At 42.9% G+C, this 24,052-nt stretch overlaps 2 protein-coding genes across 2 annotated transcripts in view; both read right to left on the bottom strand.

The window, feature by feature from the left end:
• Positions 1-42: 42 nt before the first annotated feature.
• Positions 43-6,570, bottom strand: ano10b (anoctamin 10b). Its single transcript, XM_028408283.1, has 16 exons — positions 6,443-6,570; positions 6,260-6,327; positions 4,874-5,142; positions 4,399-4,572; positions 3,877-4,014; positions 3,594-3,710; positions 3,335-3,451; positions 2,902-3,240; positions 2,649-2,831; positions 2,495-2,550; positions 2,331-2,405; positions 2,017-2,181; positions 1,745-1,936; positions 1,518-1,655; positions 1,320-1,436; positions 43-1,235 (listed from the first exon to the last, which is right to left on the bottom strand). The coding sequence occupies exons 3-16, from the start codon at positions 5,133-5,135 to the stop codon at positions 1,212-1,214; spliced, it is 2,097 nt and encodes a 698-aa protein (XP_028264084.1). The 5' UTR covers positions 5,136-5,142; positions 6,260-6,327; positions 6,443-6,570; the 3' UTR covers positions 43-1,211.
• A 4,249-nt stretch (positions 6,571-10,819) lies between these two features.
• The window catches only part of fa2h (fatty acid 2-hydroxylase), a 39,479-nt gene continuing 26,246 nt past the window's right edge, over positions 10,820-24,052 (bottom strand). The window contains exons 2-7 of the mRNA XM_028408307.1: positions 17,110-17,211; positions 14,358-14,500; positions 13,830-13,930; positions 13,462-13,634; positions 12,894-13,146; positions 10,820-12,810 (exon numbers count right to left, since the gene is read on the bottom strand). Coding sequence (XP_028264108.1) covers positions 12,743-12,810; positions 12,894-13,146; positions 13,462-13,634; positions 13,830-13,930; positions 14,358-14,500; positions 17,110-17,211 — 840 coding nt within the window. The 3' untranslated portion in view covers positions 10,820-12,742. The remainder of the gene's footprint in view (positions 12,811-12,893; positions 13,147-13,461; positions 13,635-13,829; positions 13,931-14,357; positions 14,501-17,109; positions 17,212-24,052) is intronic.

The following is a 24,052-nucleotide window of genomic DNA, read 5'->3' as shown; positions in this document are numbered from 1 at the left end:
TACTGCTATTTAGTCTTTTATTCTAAAAGGACAATCAGCCAGTTTAATTCTGTGACTTTATTATAAGATAACCAGCAAACACTCTAAAGTCTGTAACCTGAAATTCCACCTTTAGGAAGTCACACCATCCATCTGCACCTGAGCTTCAGAATCAGTCCTTCTGCAGCCAGCAAGGCTTTTAATAAGCTGCATATGGAATCAAATAAGTGTCTGGTGCCCCCTGGTGCTTGCAAAGACTATAAACATCTAAAGCAATAGCTTACATTGTACAATACAGCACTGCTCAGTTAGTGTGGGAAAAATGATGGACTTCCTCAGTTGACTCACAGTCTGCACAATAATCATATCAACTCAAACCAATATATATATATATATATATATATATATTAACAAAGCACACTGTAGTTCTTTGGTTGCTTTCAATGCAAATTAATTATTGGCACATTGTTCCTATACTGAGATTTAAAGCTTTAGTGCAGAACTTGTATGAACCCACATGAATGTCCGTTGCCAAACAGAGTCCTGAGTAACCTCATCACCAGCATGTAAAGATTTAAACCGTTGCCTACCAGCCTCGTCACGATGATGGCAACATATTTAACATTTTTGCCAAGGTTCTTAGAGAGAAGGAAAGAAGAAAACACCTTTCTCTCAGTCACTCTATTATAACCAAGTTAAGTTAGCTTAGCTTCTTTCTTACATGAGGAGCCACTGACGGTCCCAGTGATTAACCATACATTGTGACTCATTAAGGGAGAGGGGTATTACAATTATTACAAATACAAACATTATGTTTGTATTTGTAATAATTGTTTTTGACAGAGTAATTGTGTCCTCTAATTATTAAACTGTTGTGAAATTTCCCAGCTTGGGATGAATAAAGTATTTTCTCTTCTATTCTATTCTAAACCCTGAACACTAACTGCAGGTTATCATTAGGTGGCAGCACTGAGAACAAATAATCCTGAGAAAAAAAAACAATGGAATTTGTCAGTGGCATCAAATACCTGAATATTATGTGAAAGAGCATCCAATACCAAAACACACTGTGTTTAAAGGATGTAACAATACATTCCCTCTGCTGTCTAACACTTTTTAGCTGTTGGTGTTGGTGCAGCTGCTCTTGCAGTATATATGAGCGTGAACATTGCAGAAGCAGTGAGGGCAACACATACAGAGGAGTAACAGAAAGCATCCTCTTCAAAACAAACCTAAGATTCTTCAGCTGTCTGCTTCTGGAAATCAAAGGAAAGAAGAGGTGTCACACAGTTGAAGAAGAGCAGCAAAATGTTAGAGGAGCATGTGGAACAGAGGCTAACCTGCTGTCTCAGGGCCAGCATCGAATTGTACTCAATTTGCTCTTTCTTCTTTCTGATCCAATCTGGTTCATCTGGGATCAGGACCGCCATGATGAACTTGATTATGATCAGCATGTGCTGTAAACACACAAACATGTCAGCCAAACACACACACAGAGGGCCAACACTTCCTTCGTGTGTCTCCACCATCCACCCTACCTCCACCAAAACAGCCAGCAGCAGCATGTTTGTGCCACTCAGCCCGCCCTCCTGACACAGCTGCTGTAGCCGTGGCGACAGCAACAGCAGCCAGCAGTTGGAAACGACAGAGACAAAACTCAGAATCTCGAAGGCGGTCTGAAACACAAAGCCACAATCTGTTAGCTCTTAACAGGAAGAATGTGACACACTGTGTGCGTCTCACATGTATTTTGTTTTCTGCTGACCTGCCACACGCCCATGTTAGCCACAGGACAGGAGAAGGGTTTCCGGAAGAGTTTGCAGATCTTATAGGCATCTGATCGGATCTCTGTCAGGTTGTTGAGAAGCAGCAGCAGGGCAGTCAGAGGATACACACAGGAGAAAAGACTCAAATACCCAAACTGCACCAGGAGCTCGATGTACTCTGCAAACAGACCCTGTTAAAACAAAACAGGAAGTTAACATTTACTCCTAACTTGTATTCATTTTAATCTAAAAACTTGTGCTGTATGCTCACAGGAAAAGGAGGTACGGTGCTTTGGTTTCTATATTTGTCCTCCTGAGGGTCATCTTCACTCTCTCTCCTCCGGGGAGCGCTGATGAATCGGTCCACCAGAAAAGGTATGACCACTTCAGTCACCTGGTTCACCAGCTGGGTGACAATCAGCAAAGAGGCCAGGCGCTTCAGGCAGAGAGAGGAAGAATGTCTCTGTTATTGCTCTGGTGGAGATTTACACTGAAAAAGTTCATTACAGATACATCTCTACATCTCATCATTGTCCTACAAGTTAGTTTGAGCTGAAATCTCTTAGTAGTAAACCTTCTTCTTACCTTACGAAGCAAAGGCACATCCTGTTTGAAGAAGGCGATATGGAAGAGCACTGCAAAGTAGTTGAAGAAGGTAAACTAGAGAGACAAAGGAGATGAACCTGATTAAAAAAAGTGTGTTGGGTTAAAAGCATGCATAAGCTGATTGCTAAAGAGGAGGAACTAACCACTAAGACCTTGGCTGTCAGGTGGTTCTGGAAGGCCGACTCTTCTCTGTGGTTCTCTGAGGGGACATGAAAAGAGTTTATTGGTTTCTAATCAGCCAAATTTGTTCTGATAACATTATCCTCACAGATAACACACATCTGCTCTGTAACTCACCATATTCAGTAAGAGAATCAGCCACTGTTTTGTAAACCGTCGCTAACATGTTGGTATAGATGATGTGCAGCACTGAGGGCATGTAGAGCAAAGTCTGAGACAGCATAGAGTCCCAGTCTTTGTGGAGCTGTTTCACCTGGGCCTCCCCCCAGTAGAAACACATCATACCCAGCACCACCAGCCCTGCAGGAGGCAGCACTAAGTTCATTACAACATACTTCATGCTTTCTGCATCTGATGTATACTGTGTTACCTAGAAACAGCCCCACCACCGGAACCGATACCAGCATCATCCGCAGGTCCCTCTGCCACTCAGGGAAGAGCGGCTCCATACGTTTTGTCACAGGGTTGACCCCGAGGTCACCGTGGAAACCAGGTCGAGGCTCTGCGAAGCGTTCGGCAAGGTTTAGGGTACCCCAGCGGTATGACAGGGTGGAGCTCCGCCGCTTCCACAGCTCCATTACCACAGTGGACCAGAGCATGCTGAACACGGCCTGGAGCATGTGACCAGTCACTGCTGGTCCTGAGTCATCCAGGTCAATCACAACCTGTAAACCTGAGACCGAATCCACTGTCTCCTTCTGAACCTCAGCTGTCAGAGGCAGAAAGAACTGATTTGTTTTTTAAACATACAGCTGGTCACCTCTATTCGATCAAGAAATGTGTGCCTGAATCCACACACCCACCTGAGAAGTATGTGATGAACAGGCCCAGTACTGCGGGGGGGAGCAGAGACCATGTGTAGAAATCCAGGAAGCTGAAGTAGAAAGCCACGGGGCTGCCAAAGTACTCATTAACTGAATCTGCACACACACACACACAGGTTTGACCACAGACATGGCAGATAACAGCCTGTCACCCACAGACTATCTCTTACGACAACATAATGTTGTGGCTTTCATTTGCATCTGATTGCATGTGTATATGTGTGATTCATCCACCCACCCAGTGGCTGAGAAAGCTGATTTCCAGAGTACCAGGCTTTACTAAGGTCCTTAAGTTTGGACCTGCTATGGAGAGGAAACGTGTCCACAATCACACCAGCTGAGCCCAGCTTCTGCCCTGCAACAACATTACATTACATCAGTCACATCCAGGAAACATCAGAGAGACTCAAATATATATCTGTGGGCTGAAAATATTAGGGTCACACCGCGCTTTAAAGCTAAAAGAACACAGCTGTTGTCCGTTTGAGTCTGTAAACACTGGTAGCCTGCTTCCTACTTACAGATGTTGTCTCGGTTGTGCAGTGTGTATTTGTCAGGCAGGCCGGGTACCCTCAGGTCCTTCTGTGCCCGCACACCATCCAGCTCATATTTCACTATGTACTGTCGCTCCGCCAGCGTGAGAAACTTTTCCATGTTGTCTGTCGCACACAGACACATAAAGATGGTCATTGCAGCTGCGGTCCTCAGAGATGTGTCTCTATAGGCTGCTGCTCGTTTGCTGTGTTAAACAGAGATGGCTGTAAAGTGCCTCCTGATGTGTGATGTCATTAATAATTAATAGCGACTGGTATGCACATATATGAGTGTTAATAAGGCCCAGGTGTGTGCAGTCAGGCTTGTTGGGGCAAATCAAATGGCCTGGAGGGGGTGGGGGTGGGGGTGGAGGTTGAAGTAAAGTAAGTGATCACTTTAAATAACATATTCATTTGTATATTTGTGTTAAGAATGAAGTGTCTGTCTGAAATAATACAATGCATGCAACCGAGCTCTGCTGCTGTTTTTGGTCACCTCCATCCCTGTACCTGAATCTTTAAAGTGGTCTCTGTCATTGTAGGAAAAGGCCTCCATGTCCCCGTTGCGGTATCTCTTACAAAGACCAAGCTCTTCGGTGGCTCGAAGTAACGTACAGCGTGGGGCAGAGACCACGATGATGTCACCACTGACTTCCTCGCCCGGGTGGGCCAGTAACGCAGCACCTTTGGAGGAACAGTCAAGTGCGATAAGGTGAGTGTTATGTATTCATCTATGTATTATATATGTGTATTATATATGTTTAATTGTTCAAAAGGTGTGTCTCCCATACATCATCAGGATGCTCTTCTATTACATATTTTCTGTGTGAGCTAAATTTAAACCATGTTTTGCTTAAATTTACAAACTGGAGGAACTCAAATTATCTGCCATGTGGTAAGCAAATGCAAATGCAATCAAATGCTAGCTAGCCTCTTTCTGGCAGTGACACAAGAGAAACATGAGCTCCACAGTCTTGATGCTCACCTCCATCTTTCTGAGGGGCTCCGATCAGTTTGATGAGCCACCGCTTTGTCTCGGGGCCGACCCTTTGCCCGAGCTTCACCAGAACCAGCGGCTCCACCTGCTCTGACACACAGCAGGGACACCTGACCTTGGTCCAGCCTGATCCAGATGTCGCAGTGCTCAGTTTGCTAGGCAACATTCCTCCTGCTGCTTTATCCTGCGGCTGCAGGGCCAAGTCACTCTGAACACTAGCTGCACCTTTATCACCTTCTTCCATACTCATGGTGAGACTGGGAGCACATTAAAAGAACACATGTTAGCTGGAGGGTCAACTGAAAGGAGGAAAATTAGGCAATCCATTCCCCCAATTGATTGAAGTACTTACAGTGCATTACATAACAGATATCAACACTACAGTGTGGTCCCCTGAGGATAAACTCTGTTGTGGTTACCTGTGGTCTTAAAGTTCCAGCTGGTTTATTCTCCACTCAACTATCCTAATGGTAAGTATTTTTTTCTTTCTTTTTTATTTGCCCATAAGAGAGGTACCCTTTAGAGGTCCACCAGGTACTGCAAGCTAAGCAGGACTGGAAGCAGCTATCCCAGTTGCTGGAGACAGCCTAGTCCCTGTGTTGCTATGACAACCTAGATGGACAATGCAGTTTGGCCAATGGATAGATAATTTGACATTCAGTCAATGACCAAATAACGTACCCGACAGACTCGGGGCTGATAGTAAAGGTGCTAACATGCTAACATGGCAGTGTGTTCATATGAGTGTGTATTAGTGCAGCCAGCTAGCACAGCAAAAGAAGCTCCATGAACACACTTTCAGTAAAAGTCCAGGGTCCAAAGTGGACAGGTGCATTGATGTAAACATAAATGTTTTTTAACTGGACTAAAAAATTGTTTTGTTAGCATACAGTCAGTTCCTGTCTAAGGACTCCATTACTAACCTCTGTACAGTAAGCCATTTACAAAGCTGTACTTAAATATTCGAGTGCAGTCATTTTTTATTTCTGCATTTGCATCAGCTATTACATTATAACAACATTAGAGCAGTTATGAAGCTTTTCGATTTGCATGTAAGACTGAACTTCTCTTCTGTACTTTATCATTCTCACCCTGCCTGTACCTGCAGGCAGTACAGGCACTTACTTGCTGCACCCTTCAGATACAAATAAACTACACTAACAGGCTCTGATTCTTAGAAGGAGGCTGAGGTTACTGACAGCTGTCTGTTTTGACTATGTCGCAGCAGGGCTGAAATTTACATACACTTGTGGAAACAAACAGAGACAGAATTGAAAGGAGTACAGCACTTCCTACTGTGATATGAGTTATGCCCAGATGCGGTGACAGTAAGAGCGGCATTTAGGAGTAGAAATGAATCAGGAAGTACAACACCTGGCAGGGCGTTCAAGATGAGGTTCTGGTCTCCAGTTCTAAAGCAGCAGGCCCCTTCTTCCAAACTCCTGTTTGAACATAAACACACACACACACACACAAAGGAACATGAAGACAACAAAATCTGCTGAGCTGCACTAGAACAGAAACCAGGAACAACACACCCTCTGTACACACACTTACCCAGCCTCAGTATGTGGATCCTCCCAGCTGTCTGTATGTATGTAGGAGTGTGTGTGTGTGTGAGAGAGAGCGTGTGCATCAAGAATGCAGAGGAACTTCCCAGAGACTGCAGGGTGTGGAGAGTTGTTTGGCTTATATTTAGGCTCCTCCCTCCAGCTCGCTGTTTCACTGATGCAGCTGCAGCCCAGGGTCCTATTGCAACACTGCAAGCTGCAAGTCATCTTTAAATATGTGCACACACCTACACACACACTTTTAAAGATGGCCATGATGTTGGAATTGAAACCTCTGCCAAACAAAAACAAAAAAATTCATACTTTTTCATACTTTTTTGTGATTTTTTCAAACAGTGTTCACAAATCTGTCTAAATGTGTGATAGTGAGCACTTTGGCCTTTTATTGTGGGCAGTTTAAGGTACACCTGTGCACTAATCATGATGTCAGATCAGCATCTTGATGTGGCACACCTGTGAGGTGGGATGGATTATCTCAGCAAAGCAGAAGTGCTCACTATCACACATTTAGACAGATTTGTGAACAATGTTTGAGAGGAATGGTAATATTGTGTATCTGGAATGAAGTTTAGATCTTCAAGTCCATCTCATGAAACATGGGAGCAAAAACAAAAGTGTTGCGTTTATATTTTTGTTGAGTGTATTTAATTAGTTGAGCTACAGCAGGTTTCATCATGATCATCAGTCCTTGATGAACTGATCATCAGCAGGTGTCTAGACCTCTATAAAAACAGATGTTTTGTTTTCTGCTCTGGAACATTCAGGTGTGTGTTGACACTATGACAAGAGAGAAAGACATAAACAATGGTGTTAGAGAAGCAGCTGTTGCTGTACATCAATCTGGAAAGACTTATAAAACCATTTCATTTATTTAACTTATACTAAGACCCACTACAATAAGGTGGTTGTGTGTTCTGTTTCTTCACAAGAACACAAAAGTAAAAGAGGTAGTTGTAACATTTTTGGCTGAACATGGCTGAATGACAGCATCCCGGACTCCGCCATTCAGCTCGACCGCCTAACGTGTTTCAGAGCGGACAGAGCTTTGGTGGAAGGAGGTAAGACCCGCGGCGGCGGGCTCTGTGTTTACATCAATGACTCTTGGTGAAGGGACGCTGCTGTGGTCTCCAAACACTGCTCGCCACTTGTGGAGCTTATGATTATAAAGTGCCAGGCGTTTTACCTGTGTTGTGACCTGATCGGGTCACCCCGGATTCCCAGACTCCGTCCCCGATGCACAGAACATTGAATGAAAACCAGTACTGATCCGTTTCAGTTTCGCCTTTATATAAAGGGAGAATGCACAGCTCAATACAGACCCCTCGATCTGCTCCAGCAGCTGACCATTTGCATTCTGTCTGTCCCATGCATTAGGCTCGTTTTATTAATCTTACAACAAGGTGTGGTTACATTTACATAGAAAGGCATAAAAGGTAATGTTTTTCAGTGAAACATGCATATTCAATAATCACAAGGTGGAGGGCGTATACGAAACTAAAAGACATTGAAGTTCTCCCACTCACATCTTTGATGTGAGTGTGTGTGTGTATTCTCACAGGTCCTCCTGCTACACGACCTTGAGTATATCTTGTCTCTTTGGCAAGCTTGTGTTTTCATCTTTGGGGTCAACTAAGGGGTTTGCAGTTCGAATTTCTAGACTAACCATTAAACATCAGAATGCTTTATGGCCTCAGTCAGAGGTCTCGATCTATGAGTAACCATACACTTTTACCATATGTGCAAACAAACATATATTTTGACCAGGTTTGACCATATATTTCCACACCTGCCACGGGAGTTTACAGCTATACTGCTTGTAGCTGCGTACATCCCGCCGAGCTCCAGCAGCAACAACAGGAGCGACGCACTGAATGAGCTCTACCTGCAGGTCAGTGAGCAGCAGACAGCCCACCCGGATGCTTTTCTCATCCTGGCGGGTGATTTCAACAATGCAGACCCCAAGACTGTATTTCCAAAACGGTCCGAAAAGAAGTGAGAGTGTGGCCGGAGGGAGCCACAGGAGCTTTACAGGACTGTTTCAGCACAACAGACTGAGATGTGTTTAAGCAGGCTGCAACCCACAACAACTGCACTGACCTCCAGGAGTACTCAGAGACTGTCACTGCTTACATCACCAAATGCATTGATGATGTAACTGAAACCAGGACTGTCAGCATTCGAGCCAGTCAGAAACCATGGCTGACAGGGGAGGTCTACAGGCTGCTGAGGGCCAGGAACGCTGCCTTCAGAAGAGGCAACGAGACCAGTCTAAGGTTAGCCAGAGCCGACCTGTCCCGTGGCATCAGGAAGGCAAAGAGGCAGTACTCCAGGAGGGTTGCCCACCACTTCAGCGACAGCAGGGACACCCGGAGCCTGTGGCCAGCTCTCTGCTGAACCAGCTGAATGACTTCTTTGGACGCTTTGAAGCACTCAACAGCACTCCTGCACAAAAGATCACATCCTCTCCCACTGACCAGGTATTCTCCCTGTCCCGAGCCAGCGTGAAGACATCTCTCAGCCAGATCAATGCACGCAAAGCTCCTGGTCCTGACAACATACCTGGCCGTGTGCTTAGAGACTGTGCTGAGGAGCTCGCTGAGGTGTTTACAGACATCTTCAACATCTCACTGAGCCAGGCTGTTGTCCCCACCTGCTTCAAAGCCACCACGATCATCCCTGTGCCAAAGAAGTCCACCCCTGCCTGCTTCAATGACTACCGTCCAGTAGCACTCACACCCATCATCATGAAGTGCTTTGAACGGTTAGTCATGAAACATGCCAACACACAACTCCAACATCTTTGTGAAGTTTGCGGACGACACAACTGTGGTGGGTCTCATCTCCGGTGGAGATGAAACAAACTACAGGAATGAGGTGCACCTTCTGGCCGAGTGTTGCAGAGCACAACCTCTCCCTGAATGTGGAGAAGACAAAGGAGATGGTTGTGGACTACAGGAGAGCACGCAGTCAGCACACCCCTCTGACCATCGACGGTGCTGCTGTGGAGCAGGTGAGCAGCACCAAGTTCCTGGGTGTGCACATCACTGAGGACCTCTCCTAACAACACTGCATCACTGACCAAGAAGGCACAGCAGTGCCTCTACTTCCTCCGCAAGCTCAAAAGAGCCAGAGCCCCTCCCTCCATCCTGTGCACCTTCTACAGAGGGGCTGTTGAGAGCATCCTGTCCAGCTGCATCACTGTGTGGTACGGAGCCTGCACCGCCACCTGCAGGAAGACGCTTCATCGCATAGTGAGAGCAGCTGAGAGGATCACCGGCGTCCCTCTCCCCTCCCTCCAAGACCTCTACGACAGCCGTCTCACCCGAAAGGCCCTCCGCATCACAGGAGACCCCACCCACCCTTCACATCGCTTCTTCAGTCTGCTGCCATCAGGAAAGAGACTGCGCAGCCTCCGGGCCAGGACCAGCAGACTGAGGGACAGCTTCATCCACCAGGCTGTCAGGAAGCTGAACTCTCTCCCTGCTGTGCCCCACTTTCTCCCCCTTCCCTCTACAAAACAACCCTGACCCCCCTGACACTTGTATTGTGTGTGTGCCTCATTGTAGGTACATTTTTTTACACTTCATATTTATCTTAAGTTTTTAGTTATATGTTGCGGAGTGAAGAGTAATGCAATTTCGATTCTCTGTATGTCCAGCATATAGCAGATTTGACAATAAAGCTGACTTTGACTTAATTATTTAAACACCTTAATGGAGCACATGTTCTGCAGCACTGCTGTGTGTTGTGCATTTAATAGCATATCATGTGAGATTTGTTGATTGTTGATTGATTTCCTTTTACTTTCTCCTCCTGAGTTTTAATAATCATGTTGGTAACACTTCCCATGCTGACATTTCCAAACAAACCTTGGGTTGTACATGCTTTACATTAGCATTTAGCTCCAAAGCAGCTCTGTATATGAGCAGAGCCTTAAAGAACTTACAAACAACGGTAGCATCTTTTTATTTGCATTATCTTTGACCAACACATCCATCACATCCCTCACACTGAGCATAAAAGGAATCCTGCACCATCAGCAACAACACACCTTTACTATAATACCACAGCTCTTCCTTTGTGATACTGTTTGACGGAGGCTTTACTTTGTGTTGCTGGATTGCTTTGAAACATGAGGGGTGTGTGTTGGGTTCTATCCACCACATTATGTAGATAACAAACTCTGTATCTATGTCTAAAGGGTAATCCACCACAGTAGTACTGCACTGCAGAAAAGGCTGGATCTGACGCTTCCAATAATGCAGCTTGACAGCATTGTTCTTCAGACCGCAGCACACCCTCAGGCTGCTCAGCAACACCAACTCCTCACTGTGTCAACAAAATCACAAGACAGGCCAACATCTGAAATATACATACATTTATTTACAAATACATTTGCATTTGCATAGACATTTAAAATTCAAAAATAAAGTTATAAGATATTAAAGTAAACAGATTTTTAGGAAATATTATTTTTTAGGCTGCATAAAAAGGGAAAGTTCACGTGTCAGAATCAAAGCCGCTGTTTTCATCTTTATCACATAAATAGACATAAATAAGGTATTCCAACAGGTGGAATCACCAAGCAGCCGTCACAATCATGTGGTATTATTCCACTCGTTAATGTTGTTATTTTGGTCTCAAATATTATTACAGACCTCAAAAATCTGTCTTATTATGTCCTTTCTAACATGACACAGTATTTGCCGAGTTTCAGTTCATCCCTGCCAGCCCTGGGTAAACCTTATATTAAGGACATTTTTGGTCACGCAGCCCTGAAGACTTATTATCATTATTGCTGCAGTGGAATTGTAGAAAACTACGGAATGCATTTGGAGTCTTCTTACAGTATTAAAGATTCTTTTTAAAGCTTTCCAAGTAGATTTTGCATGTGTGCTAGAAAAGTTGATTTCTGTATATTTTCACTGTGCTCTAGGTCTCATAGTAAATTACATTTGTTCTGCTTTGGTTGTCAGCTGCTGTCAGGTGTTCTGGGACGTTGTGAGGATCTGCCAGGTGCCATCAGAACCTCCTGCTGTCTAGTCAGATGGTTCATCGATCGTCATCCTGCGAGGATCTGCGGGGCCAAGTGGAGTGAGATCCATGACTTGGTTGTAATTTACCTGAACGTGCTGACCTTTGACCCCGAGATCCCCTACAACAGGAAGTCCAAAAACACCGGCTTCATGCCTTTACCTCTGTCCCTGTGTCACCATGACAACCTCCCATCCATTCGCTCACGCTGACAACATAAAGCTGGTGCAACTAAAGGATCTCTGTTCTGTACAAAGCATCTTACAAAATATGTTTTTGACATCATTGTTGTATTATTAATGTGATAAAAGCAACAAAAACAACTGGGGAAAATATCACAACAGGCTTGCAAAAATATATCCCCACAGTGGTTTCAAACATTTCAAACTCTGCTTTGCATGATATACAGTATACCGGATTAGCACACTACAGTACAATCTCTGCAGCTTGTGCTGAAAATTAATAAATTAAAGCTGATGGGTGAATCTCGGCATGTTCAATATTCAGAGCGAAATCATAACTAAACACAGCAGAGGGAACTTCTGTGGACTGTCAGCAGCATAACAGTTTGTAGCAGCATAGCCAAAAAGAGCTGCAGGTAAGGGAGGAATAAATATGGATGTTTCCTGAGTTGGTAAGATGATAGTTTGTTGACTCTTATTCTCTCTCTCTCTTTCTTTCTCTCTTACACACACACACACACACACACACATTCTGTCACTATCATCCCATTTCTTCTCCGCCTGTCTTCCACGTGCACCTACCATCAATCACTTCCTGTTCCATCCAGCAGTTACATAAAAGCATCTCTTTCTGTGTGACTTTGGATGAGTTCTACAAACTGGAGGCTTTATATTATTTGAAACCATGCTGATCATACATGCTTAAGTCTGTATGTGTCACTGTGACAATTGAATGGCAATCCGGTGATAGCTTATGTGTGAGAAGCACAGCAGGGTTAGGTTGATAAAAATGGCACAGACGGGCCGATTACAACTGTGTGGCGAAGACCACAGTAAGTAAATAGGCAGGTTGGTTGACACACACCCCGAGGACTGAGCTTGAGAATATATTGTGGCGGCGGTTAATGTGTTGCAGTGAGCGTGGATGGTTTGGCTGCAGTAAGTAAGGAGTCCTTGTTTCTGGCTGCACAGACTGAGGCTAAAGGGAGTTAGGGTGGTTACAGCATAAGGGCTGGTTGCTAAGGAGGGTTAACAAGTTCTGTGGCCCCTTTAGGAGAGCCGTTTCTATGTTAGAATTTCTCATCAGGGATGACTGTGTTGAAGGGGTAATCCCAGAACGTGGCGGTGATTCCAAACCCTGCAGACAAAAACAACATAACAAGATCAGAAACAAACAAAGCAGAACGAAATATAAGTTTGCAGGTGTAGCAAATCCCTCACCTGCTCTCTGGTGTTCAAAGTGGTGTTTGACATGATAGGCCTTCAGACTGTACATATATGAACCTCTCTTTGGTGAGCCATAGTGAAGGTAGTAGTGGATCATATCGTACACGACGTAGCCACACAGTCCTCCGACAAACACGCTTTTCCCCATTATGTCAGGAAGCATATTCTGGAGGATTATGTAGAAAGTTCCCACCATTAAGGAGGCCAGGACGGGAGGGAAAACCAGCCGAGAGCCATCAAATGGAGACTGTGGAGAAAAAAAAAACATACTGGTAAGTATTTATTAGCTGACATGCTTTTCTTGCTATTCTGACCTATAATTCTCTGCATGGTGGAAATTAAGTCACATGACCGAGCCACAGGGAACGTAGCAAAACAATGCCCTAACCCTAACAACAATTTACATTTACATTTCCCCTGAAAATACACTGATAAAAACATCCACCCGAAACTGTAAAAAAAGAGGAACTCCTTTATTATCAACAGCATTATAACATAACTGCCTCTGCAAATGTATTCATTTTATGACCATGAAAGTTGTTCTTCTCTCCAAAGTTTGTACCTTGTGGTGCTGTCCGTGCAGGAGGAAGTGTAGCGTGATGAGGTAGTAGTTATGGGCGGGTGGTTTCATGTGAAAGACAAAGCGGTGGATACAGTACTCGATGAATGACCACAAGAACCATCCCACCAAAAACAGCAGTGGGAAAATGTACTTGTGGATCGGGATGGACAGGTCTAAGGACACATACACAAAGACACACATTTAGATACTGATGTTAACACATATTGACTGGAAAGCAATCTGTCAGACAAACATAAAGCATTGTGTAGCTGCGTGCATATGTAAATACAAATGTAGGATGAAAGAGCGACAACGATTGCGGTGTATGTGCACAATGCGTTGTGTACAAGGGAACACCTGTGTGGTACCTGAAGTGAGGGTTATCCTGGTGGTGCCTTCTGCCAGGGTGGTGTAGCAGTGCCAGCTGAAATAAAACACAATAGGGAGCCACACTATTGGAACCCAGTACCTGTAGCAGGGAAGAGGAACACACACATGATATCTGTTTGTAAGAAGAAGTTATCATGCATTTGTCTGCAACTGTGCCATTTTGTTTAACATATAAAAATATAAAAATCTTTAATATTGTATTTCCTATTTACATACAACACATTTGTTCGTATTTCATCAAATTCATTCTTTTCAAATAAGCTCAGCTATTTTTCAGAACTTTGCATATCCCATGGTAACCACATAGCAAGTACCCTCTGGGAACAAACACCCATTGTTAAAAGTAATCAGCATCTCAGTCAATATATACAATAACATAGTCAGTACAACTGCTGGAGCATGACTTTGCATTAGTGTCACATTTGAGACATTCTGTGGCATTGTGTTGCATTTTAATGTGTAGCATTCAGCAAAAACCTGCTGGAGACAAAGAGGTCCTCTCTTACCAGGAAGTTTTGGTGCTAGCCTCTAGGAAAGGGTTTCCAAACAGCCTGATGGGTCTGTCGACTGGTTGGTGAACCCACACGTCATATTTCTCACCGAGGTAGCCCACCTGCCAGGCCAGGGGCTTCCTCCAGTCGACCAAATCCTGCAGCAGAGAGAAAGGGGTTTATATGTTTGGGGAAACATGGAGAGAAGATGCTTGAAAAGAGATGAGAAATGTTTTTCTTTGATGCAGCAGGTGGCAGCAGAGACTTCATAGAAGTCACTCTGGGACTGTTCAAATCAGGAAGTGTTTTTGTGTGGGTTAGCAGGTTTAAAACTGAATGTTGCCAGCAATAATTAAACATTTTCAGTGAGTCCAAAGGTCAGAGACAGAACTACTTTTATAAGTTTTTTACAAGCTCCTCTGGCTTCCAGTGACACGTGAGGCATGCTGTACAGTGATGATCGTTTCATTAGGTTTAATGTTGATCTGTGGACAGGTCTGTAATATTCACAGGAGTGATTCAAGTTTGCAAGAGCTGATCTAGAGTCAGAAATCGGTACAAAACCACATGCAGAGGAAACTGCAAATTATTCAATTATTTATTGCCTAGTTTGTTTATGATCCAGCTCTGAGGACAATGGTGTCAGGCATAGAGCGACAGTCACCTGAGTCTTATTACAGCTGATAGCAGATTACTTCAAAGGCAATGACATCCCTATCATATGCACATGATTTAACTACATTCACTCTCACAATGGTAGTTTAGCATAGATGGCAGTTTGCAGGTGACAAATAAGACACTTAAAACCAGCAGTTGTGTTTCCCTTTATCAGGAAAGTTGTAAATGTAGCTTATTCTTGTGTAAAAAAAAGCATGCAAGAATGAGCTACAAAAGCAGGAAAAAAGGACAGGCTGCAGTGGTCTGCTTAGTTCTTTCAAACGTGTATCTTTAACTGACACTGATACCACCTGAACCAATTTATATAAACAATGACACTAATTCATATTTAGTACAACAAAATAAACATGCCTGAATGTCTGAAAAGCTTCTTGTTGAATAACCTGCCCTCTCTGCATTTTTTTGTCTTCTACAAGAACGAAAACAAAAAACAGAAATGAAACTGTTTCTGTCACATGCTGATAAGAGAACTTCCCACCAACATGTGATGAAAGAAGGGTGAAAGATGACACTTGGTTTTTTGAGTTGCACATCTTCAAAACCGTGATACGCATCTTTAAAAAAAATCTGTTACACTCATAATGGTATAAACACAAAACGACAGCACTGTATACATAACATGCTGTGAGGCTGGTAAATAAGACTCACTGTTTTTACATAAATTGTAACAGGTAAAGTTCACCTGTTACATGAAATGTAACAGGTGAAGGTTACCTGCATGTGAAGACAGACAGAGATGCTGTTTTCTCAAATGAACAGGTGAAAAAAGACAGCAGACTATGTGCATGTATGCTCCACATTCCTGAGTGTCAGACAGCTCACAGACACACACACACACACCTGGCCTAATACTTGATTCAAGCTAAGTATTTAGATAAAGTATCTTCACTAGTACTTTACTTTGGACAGACAGTTTTTTTTCTTTTCCTTTATTTCTTTCTTAACCAAATTAGGTAAGGACTTATGTCACTGTGAGGATTAAACTACTGCTATGATGATTCAAAGTTAGTTTCGGCCGGGTCTGTTCATACTTCATGATAAATGTGTGTGCAGCACACGTTGCACACACACACACAGGTTTTGAAGATGTTTCACTGCTGATCAATGGCAGAAAGTAGCAGTTTAGACAAACATGTTTGAAGGGGTGGAGGAAGACTTGTTGTTGCAATGTGCAATTTGTTTGCCCAAATATCTGTTGACCTGAATGAGGGATGATAATGAGCCGGTAATGTTCAGAGAGGTGGGCGCGTACCTGCTTGTAGCATAAAACCAGATTGAACAATAGGTCTGGAAGACAGTACTGTTTGCAATGTGTGGATTCTGCACTAGTAGAGAAGCTTTTCCAATTTTCTGCATTCACTCCGCCCACTCTAAAATTCTGACCAATCACACACCTATTCTTGGACACAACCAAGAAAAAAGTTCTGCTCAGACGATGTGCCGAGAACAAGCTGTGAGACCTGCAAAACCAGTGCTCCGAGAAAAAAGTGACACCATTTACTTCCAGGAGGACTGAGAGCAAGAGCAATTTTCTCTACTCTCGTGGAGTGTGTAACAGCCTTTAGGGTTCAGAAAGTACACTCAAGGTGTGGTGTGTTTGTCTCAAAAACACTGAGCAAGAGGGACTGATTGAATCTGTCATCACTGCATTGTGTCATGCAGCAACCTAGTATGCAGCAGATACTTATTTAAATTATGCAATTTTAGTGAATCAATGAGACATTGTATGTGTGTGGATGTATACAATTTGACAAATTGTTCTCACAAGAAGTTAAGGGGACGCTGAAGGGTCAAGACGTCAACTGGTTTAGGGTTGAGGGTAAAGGGGAACATATTAGGAGACATAAGCGCTGCTTTGACTTGTGTGTGTTTGCAGTGTGAGTCTACACGCAAGGACAGTTTCAGAACAGGATAGGTTGAATAACCTGGTGGCTGTTCACTCTTTTAAACTCCATCAACAGACCACACATTACCTCAGACACACACACACACACCTGTTTGCCTACATTCCTGTACAGACCTTGCAATCCAAAGAGATGCTGTACACAGAAATCACATCATAAATACTATTTCACAGAAACACACACACCTTGTCGAGATCCACCGGGCTGCAGCGGTTGTACGGGGAGTTTCCATCCTCTTCCTCCACCTTCTTCATCTGTTCATTGGCTCTCCTCCTCTCTTTCAGAGTCTGAGAAAAAAAATGCGATATGTTATATAACACATTTGAAATAAGCAATGTCTCCACCTATACGCAAATACATGTTTTGTATGATCTAAGTCTTACAGTTTATTTCTAATTCCTATCTGTCTGCCCTTTGCTCCTTAACTCTGCTGAATTCATCCCCATCCCCAGTTCACGCTTTATGTTTACAACCTGCAACCTTTTACACTCCTCACTTCTAGTTATAGGTGAGATAAACACCGATCAATGAGCCATTGTTTTGATGTGACGCACAGTATAGCATCCAATAATATGTGAATGGGTACACAGATGGAGAAAGACGATATACAAAAGAGGCTGTGAGAATAATAACTTGCCATCTGTTTTCTTGGTTAGATCTTTCCACTGATTAATAACAGTTCTGATGTTGACATCTGTGTCAGATCCAGTAGCCACAACCACGATACATTTAGTTAAACTTGATGCAGCACATGATGGCTTGGTGTTCTCACTCGACAGTGAATAAAACCAGGCAGAGGAGGAAGCACACAGTGGGCAAACGGATGTAGAACGTGTCCTGATAACTAACATTGTGACAATGAAAATGGGTCAAAGCCACATAAGAGAATAACTATATAAACTCAGTCAAACAGACAGTCCAAAGTATGGCAATGGGACTATTTCTGTCCTAGAAGCTAAGCTCCATCTTGGAAGGACTGAGAAACAGTCGCTCCACTTTGATGCTCCTAGGTAAGTCTGTGTTTGGAAAAAGGGGAATACTCCTATTTGCTGAGCCCTTCTGCTTTGTGGTAATGTCACCACAGACGCCACATTTAAATTTAGATGTATTCTTGTACACACAAAACACAATGAGAACACAATATAAACTGAATGGTCAAGATGGTGTTGTCCAAATATGGCTGCAGTGCCACAGGGTCTTTAAAGCCATTAGAGTCTACATGTAGTATATACTATATGATGGTAAAGTTCAGGGCTGTAAAAAAGTTTTTGTCACACTTAAATGTTTCAGATCAAACAAAAAATATTAGACAAAGATAACACAAGTAAACACAAAATGCAGTTTAGTTCAGTTCAGCAACAACTGCAATCAAGCATTTGCTATAACTAGCACTGAGTCTTTCACAGCAGTGTGAAGGGACTTTGGCCCATTCGTCTTAGCAGAATTGTTTTAATTCAGCCACATTGGAGGTTTTTCAAGCATGAATTGCCTTTTTAAGGTCATGCCACAGCATCTCAATTTGGATTTATTTCAGGACTTTGACTAGGCCACTCTACAGTCTTCATTTTGATTTTCTTAAGCCAATTCAGAGGTGGACCTGCTAGTGTGTTTTAGATCATCAACAGATGGCCGGATCAAAGATGTTTTCTGTCAAAACTGAGATGAGCCTTTGTGTTCCTTTTGCCCAGCAGTGGTTTTCATCTTGGAGCTCTGCTATTTTTACCCAGTGTCTTTCTTACGGTGGAGTCATGAACACTGACCTTAACTGAGGCAGGTAAGGCAGGTAAGGCAGGTAAGGCCTGCAGTTCTTTGGGTCTTTTGTGAATGCTTTGGGAAATACTGGTCGGCTGGCCACTCCTGGGAAGATTCACCATTCTTCCACTGTGTGGATAATGGCTCTTACTGTGGGTCACTGGAGTCCCAAAGCTTTTCCAGACTGACAAAGTCAATGACTTTGTTTTTCATTTGCTTCTGAATGTTTTACACAGGGCCATACATAATACAGGATTCTCCCTTAATAATAAATACCTTTATTTAAAAACTGCATTTTTACTCATGTTACGTTTGTCTAATATTTACATTTGTTTCATGATCTGAAACATTTAAGTGTGACAAACATACAAAAAATATGCAATCACAAAGGGGGCAAACACTTTTACACACCACTGCAATTCCTGTACTGTACTGTACTGTAGCTGCACAGAAAACTGTTGAGAAAGATACTTTCTTGGGTGTGACTCACCCATTTCAAAAATGCTAATTCTTTTAGTTACAATTGGGCTTTGCACCGACTGTCGGTGCTCGTGCCCTAAATCAATAGGTGTCTGTTTAACTTCCTTCTCTGACCTACAGTCGGCTGCTGCACATTCTGAGAACTCCTGTCAGTCAAGTAAAATATTTATAAGCTAGTTGGTTTCAGACATGTGTACAAGGTCCCTTATAGTTTGTTACAAATGTCACCTTTGCAACTTAACACCTACAGAAGGAACATTACACGGCCCATCGCCGGTATGATGTTGTACTAAAACAAGTAAAGAAACAATATAGACACCATAAAACTGTCTTTGTCTTTCCTGAAACTATAGATATGATGTTGTCAAGCAATTTTTTAAATTCAATTTCACTGAAAGAACTGTGGCAATGTTATGTAAGTGAATGACGGCTCTTTCCATCAATTAAATTCAAATTTGTCTTCAAAACAACTAACTGTCCTACTACAGGAACACTAGTACAAACTTCTTTGTAACTCTTGTTACACACACTGCAAATGAAGTTCAACTTGTGATTCCTCAAAAAGCTTGCAGTCGTTTTGGGGTTTTTTTGTCTAATTTTAGGAAATTGAATATTGCAAGTCGGCAGCACTGTAACATAACAATGCCACTGAGAAAAAAAGCTTCCCGTTGTTTTGCCACACTGGACCTTCCTGGACCTTCTTGGCCAAAGAAGCACGTTGACTGTTCATATTTGTTAAAATGATTATGACTGATGATTAATAAAAAAAATGTAAAAAAAAAATAAAGAAATACTTGGACTTTTTAAATCTTCCTGGTGCCTCTATTTACCCTGTGCTACATCAATGGCACTAAAAATGAACTTATAAAAGATCATCAGGATCAGGGCTGACAGTGTTGTCAGTCCAAAGAAAGAGAACTATATATCAGTATGGAATAAATCTGTCCATATAAACTCGATTAAAAGATGTAGTCTTTATGGAGGCGAATATCTGCTATTCATCTTTATGGCTGTATGATTGGAATCATCTTTGTATCATTTGTTTGGTGTTGTTATGGGTGATGCTGTACATGGTGACACAGTCTTGTATCACTACAAACCAGCAGCAAAGGCAGCCAATAACACACACATACTTTAGAGTAACTACACACACAAACACACACACTTTTTACAATCAGAATTGTATCTAGACACATATTCAGGGTTGTGCAAAATTCAGAATTTCAGAATATTGAATTGACTCCACCCTACAGGATGTTGAATTCTATTGGAATTACAGGAAATGTAAATTGAATTGATTGCAATTCAAAGAAATTCATTCTTATCACATGCATACATTTTTCTTACAAATGGAAGTACAGACAGTAGCATTTAGCAAACATTTCCTTAATGTTGAATGACACAATGTTTTGGTCGATGCAATTATCATTTACTAGTGATGATTAGTGAAGTAGGCTACTTTACAGGGTAATGTTGTTGCATCTGATGGTAATCAGTTTCTCAAATGTTTTGTCTGGTGTAAATGTCTTGCTTGCAACACTAAATAGTCTCTCAACAGGTGTTTATGTGTGTTATCGTTTTGCATATCGCTATAACTACAAAAATCCAAAAAGTACAAACCAGCTCTGGCCCCTCAATTATTATTTCACTACAGTATACTCCAAACATACCAGCCAAAATGTTTGGACAACCATTTTGAAGACTTGGATTGTTGAACAATTTCACTCAACATTGTATTCCAAGTTTGCTAGTGGGTTGTTTAATAGCATACCAGTATACGGTGGACTTACAATGACAGAGAGTGGGTCTGAGAAGATAAGCCGACCCAGAGCAGTGGAAAGATACAGCTTTTATACAGGTGGGGTAGGGGGGTAGTGGGTGTGTTCACAGGTAGGGGTCAGAAAGAGATCTTACAAAGGCAGGATGAGGGAACAAAGGAGTAGGAGTCACAAGGTCTGGGAGTTAACAATAGACAGGAGGAGCAACACCTCAACCACTAGGACAGGAGGAGCAACACCTCAACCACTAGGACAGGAGGAGCAACACCTCAACCACTAGGACAGGAGGAGCAACACCTCAACCACTAGTGGGTAGGAAATAGGTCCAGGTTTCTGGACACTTTGTGACACCATAACAAAGGAATGTATATTAGCTTGATCAATGGGGGTAGTCAATAAAAGGTTAGCAGTCGGTGATGAAAGCAGATTCTTCATCATGACACAGATTCTTCATCAGGGTACAGCAAGGTATTCTGGGAACATTTTCCAAAATGTAATAATATCTGTATGAAATCTATGTTGTAATCATATGTAATATATACTGTAAATATATACTGTAATATATACTGTAAAGCTTCAATAAAAATATACTTTAATTATGTATCATGAATTTCTACATGGAATTCCAATTCTACTTCCTGCAATTCGAATTTAAATTGCAATCTCAATTCAACATGAAATTCAAGAATTGAATTAGGTAATTCTCAATTCAATTCTCAATTTTGTAAAACCCTGATATATAAATGCATACATGCACACACACCAAAACAAGCAGTGACATAGGAGATAGCTTTATAATGGTGAATAATAAACAGACACACCCTCTGTATCAGCAGCAGCCATGGCCTACGTGAGCCTGTGAGTAATCTGGTGTTTATTGATCTCTACCTCGTCCCACTTTATACACACACAAGCTGACTCAAGCTCAGTGCTATCAATATATTCTACCATAATGATGCATTTAAGGCTGTGTAGCTGTTACTGGGATTACAAATCACAGCCATAGGTTTGGATGAAAACCTATTTTTTTAAACTGCTATTTTTATTTGGCAAGATGGTGACTCTGGCACCCAGAGGAAAAATAAAAACCATGTCAGCAACAACAACCCAACTGCACAGCAGGACCTAAAAACTTTCCACATACATCAGTCAACCACACTGTACAACCCCCTTGCCTGCAACAATTTGTCTTTGCTTGCTGTCAAAGTAACATCCATGACACCGAGATCCTACATGAACCACACTTTCTCCAGCAGCCGAGCTCTCCCCAGAGTGCATACACCTGCAACCTCTTCCCCAGGTAAAGCAAACAAAGTCACATGATGTTAAAGAATACACCTAACAACTTCGTCGTATTTTAAATTTTTTCCTTGCATTTCATTTTCTGTTGAATGTGGGACAACTTACGTCTATTCTGTTACTTGTTTTTTTTATGTTAAATGATTTTTCTTTCAAAACTAATTTCATAGAAATAAATAGATTTTCCTGTAAGCTATGTAAAGCAGTTTAAACCCTTTCCCCTCTTTAGTCTACTCACATATTGTACTTGCTGTAATAAATATATTTACTTATTACATGGCTATGGGGCAGGTAATACAAACACATACTTCACATTCCTGTCTTGGCAAATATGTGCAATCCCTATATATATATCAATTTTAAATACACACACTCTGTACAGAATAATGCACCCTCTATTGCATAATGCCATGATGCCATGATGAGTGATTTGTACCCTCTGTGCACCTCACAGGCTCCATGGAGCTGACAATGGAAACAAGCAGGTAAATAGGACCTGCATGGCTCATATACACTCATCACAGCAGCATTGGATAAGAACAGTAAATGTGGTACAACTTTTAACATTAGTTAACATTAGTTAGCATCATGGACTACAAGCCCCCACCACAGACCTGTGACAGCAACAGCTCTCTGCTGAACCAGCTGAATGACTTCTTTGGACGCTTTGAAAAAAAAAATAAAAAATCACATCCTCTCCCACTGACCAGGTATTCTCCCTGTCCCGAGCCAGCGTGAAGACATCTCTCAGCCAGATCAATGCACGCAAAGCTCCTGGTCCTGACAACATACCTGGCCGTGTGCTCAGAGACTGTGCTGAGGAGCTCGCTGAGGTGTTTACAGACATCTTCAACATCTCACTGAGCCAGGCTGTTGTCCCCACCTGCTTCAAAGCCACCACGATCATCCCTGTGCCAAAGAAGTCCACCCCTGCCTGCTTCAATGACTACCGTCCAGTAGCACTCACACCCATCATCATTAAGTGCTTTGAACGGTTAGTCATGAAACACATCAAGACGGCCCTCCCTCCCTCCCTGGACCCATTCCAGTTTGCATATCGGCCCAACCGGTCAACCAGTGATGCTGTTTCCACAGCACTCCACACAGCTCTCACCCACCTGGAAAATAAAGACTCATACGTTCGAATGCTGTTCATAGACTTCAGCTCCAACATCTTTGTGAAGTTTGCGGATGACACAACTGTGGTGGGTCTCATCTCCGGTGGAGATGAAACAAACTACAGAATTGAGGTGCACCTTCTGGCCGAGTGGTGCAGAGACCACAACCTCTCCCTGAATGTGGAGAAGACAAAGGAGATGGTTGTGGACTACAGGAGAGCACACAGTCAGCACACCCCTCTGACCATCGATGGTGCTGCTGTGGAGCAGGTGAGCAGCACCAAGTTCCTGGGTGTGCACATCACTGAGGACCTCTCCTGGACTAACAACACTGCATCCCTGACCAAGAAGGCACAGCAGCGCCTCTACTTCCTCCGCAAGCTTAAAAGAGCCAGAGCCCCTCCCTCCATCCTGTGCACCTTCTACAGAGGGGCTGTTGAGAGCATCCTGTCCAGCTGCATCACTGTGTGGTACGGAGCCTGCACCGCCACCTGCAGGAAGGCGCTTCATCGCATAGTGAGAGCAGCTGAGAGGATCATCGGCGTCCCTCTCCCCTCCCTCCAAGACCTCTACGACAGCCGTCTCACCCGAAAGACCCTCCGCATCACAGGAGACCCCACCCACCCTTCACACCGCTTCTTCAGTCTGCTGCCATCAGGAAAGAGACTGCGCAGCCTCCGGGCCAGGACCAGCAGACTGAG

The sequence above is a fragment of the Parambassis ranga genome, chromosome 6 (assembly GCF_900634625.1).
Source record: "Parambassis ranga chromosome 6, fParRan2.1, whole genome shotgun sequence".
In the NCBI taxonomy this organism is placed as follows: Eukaryota; Metazoa; Chordata; class Actinopteri; family Ambassidae; genus Parambassis; species Parambassis ranga.
This window is presented reverse-complemented; position numbering and strand designations above follow the sequence as displayed.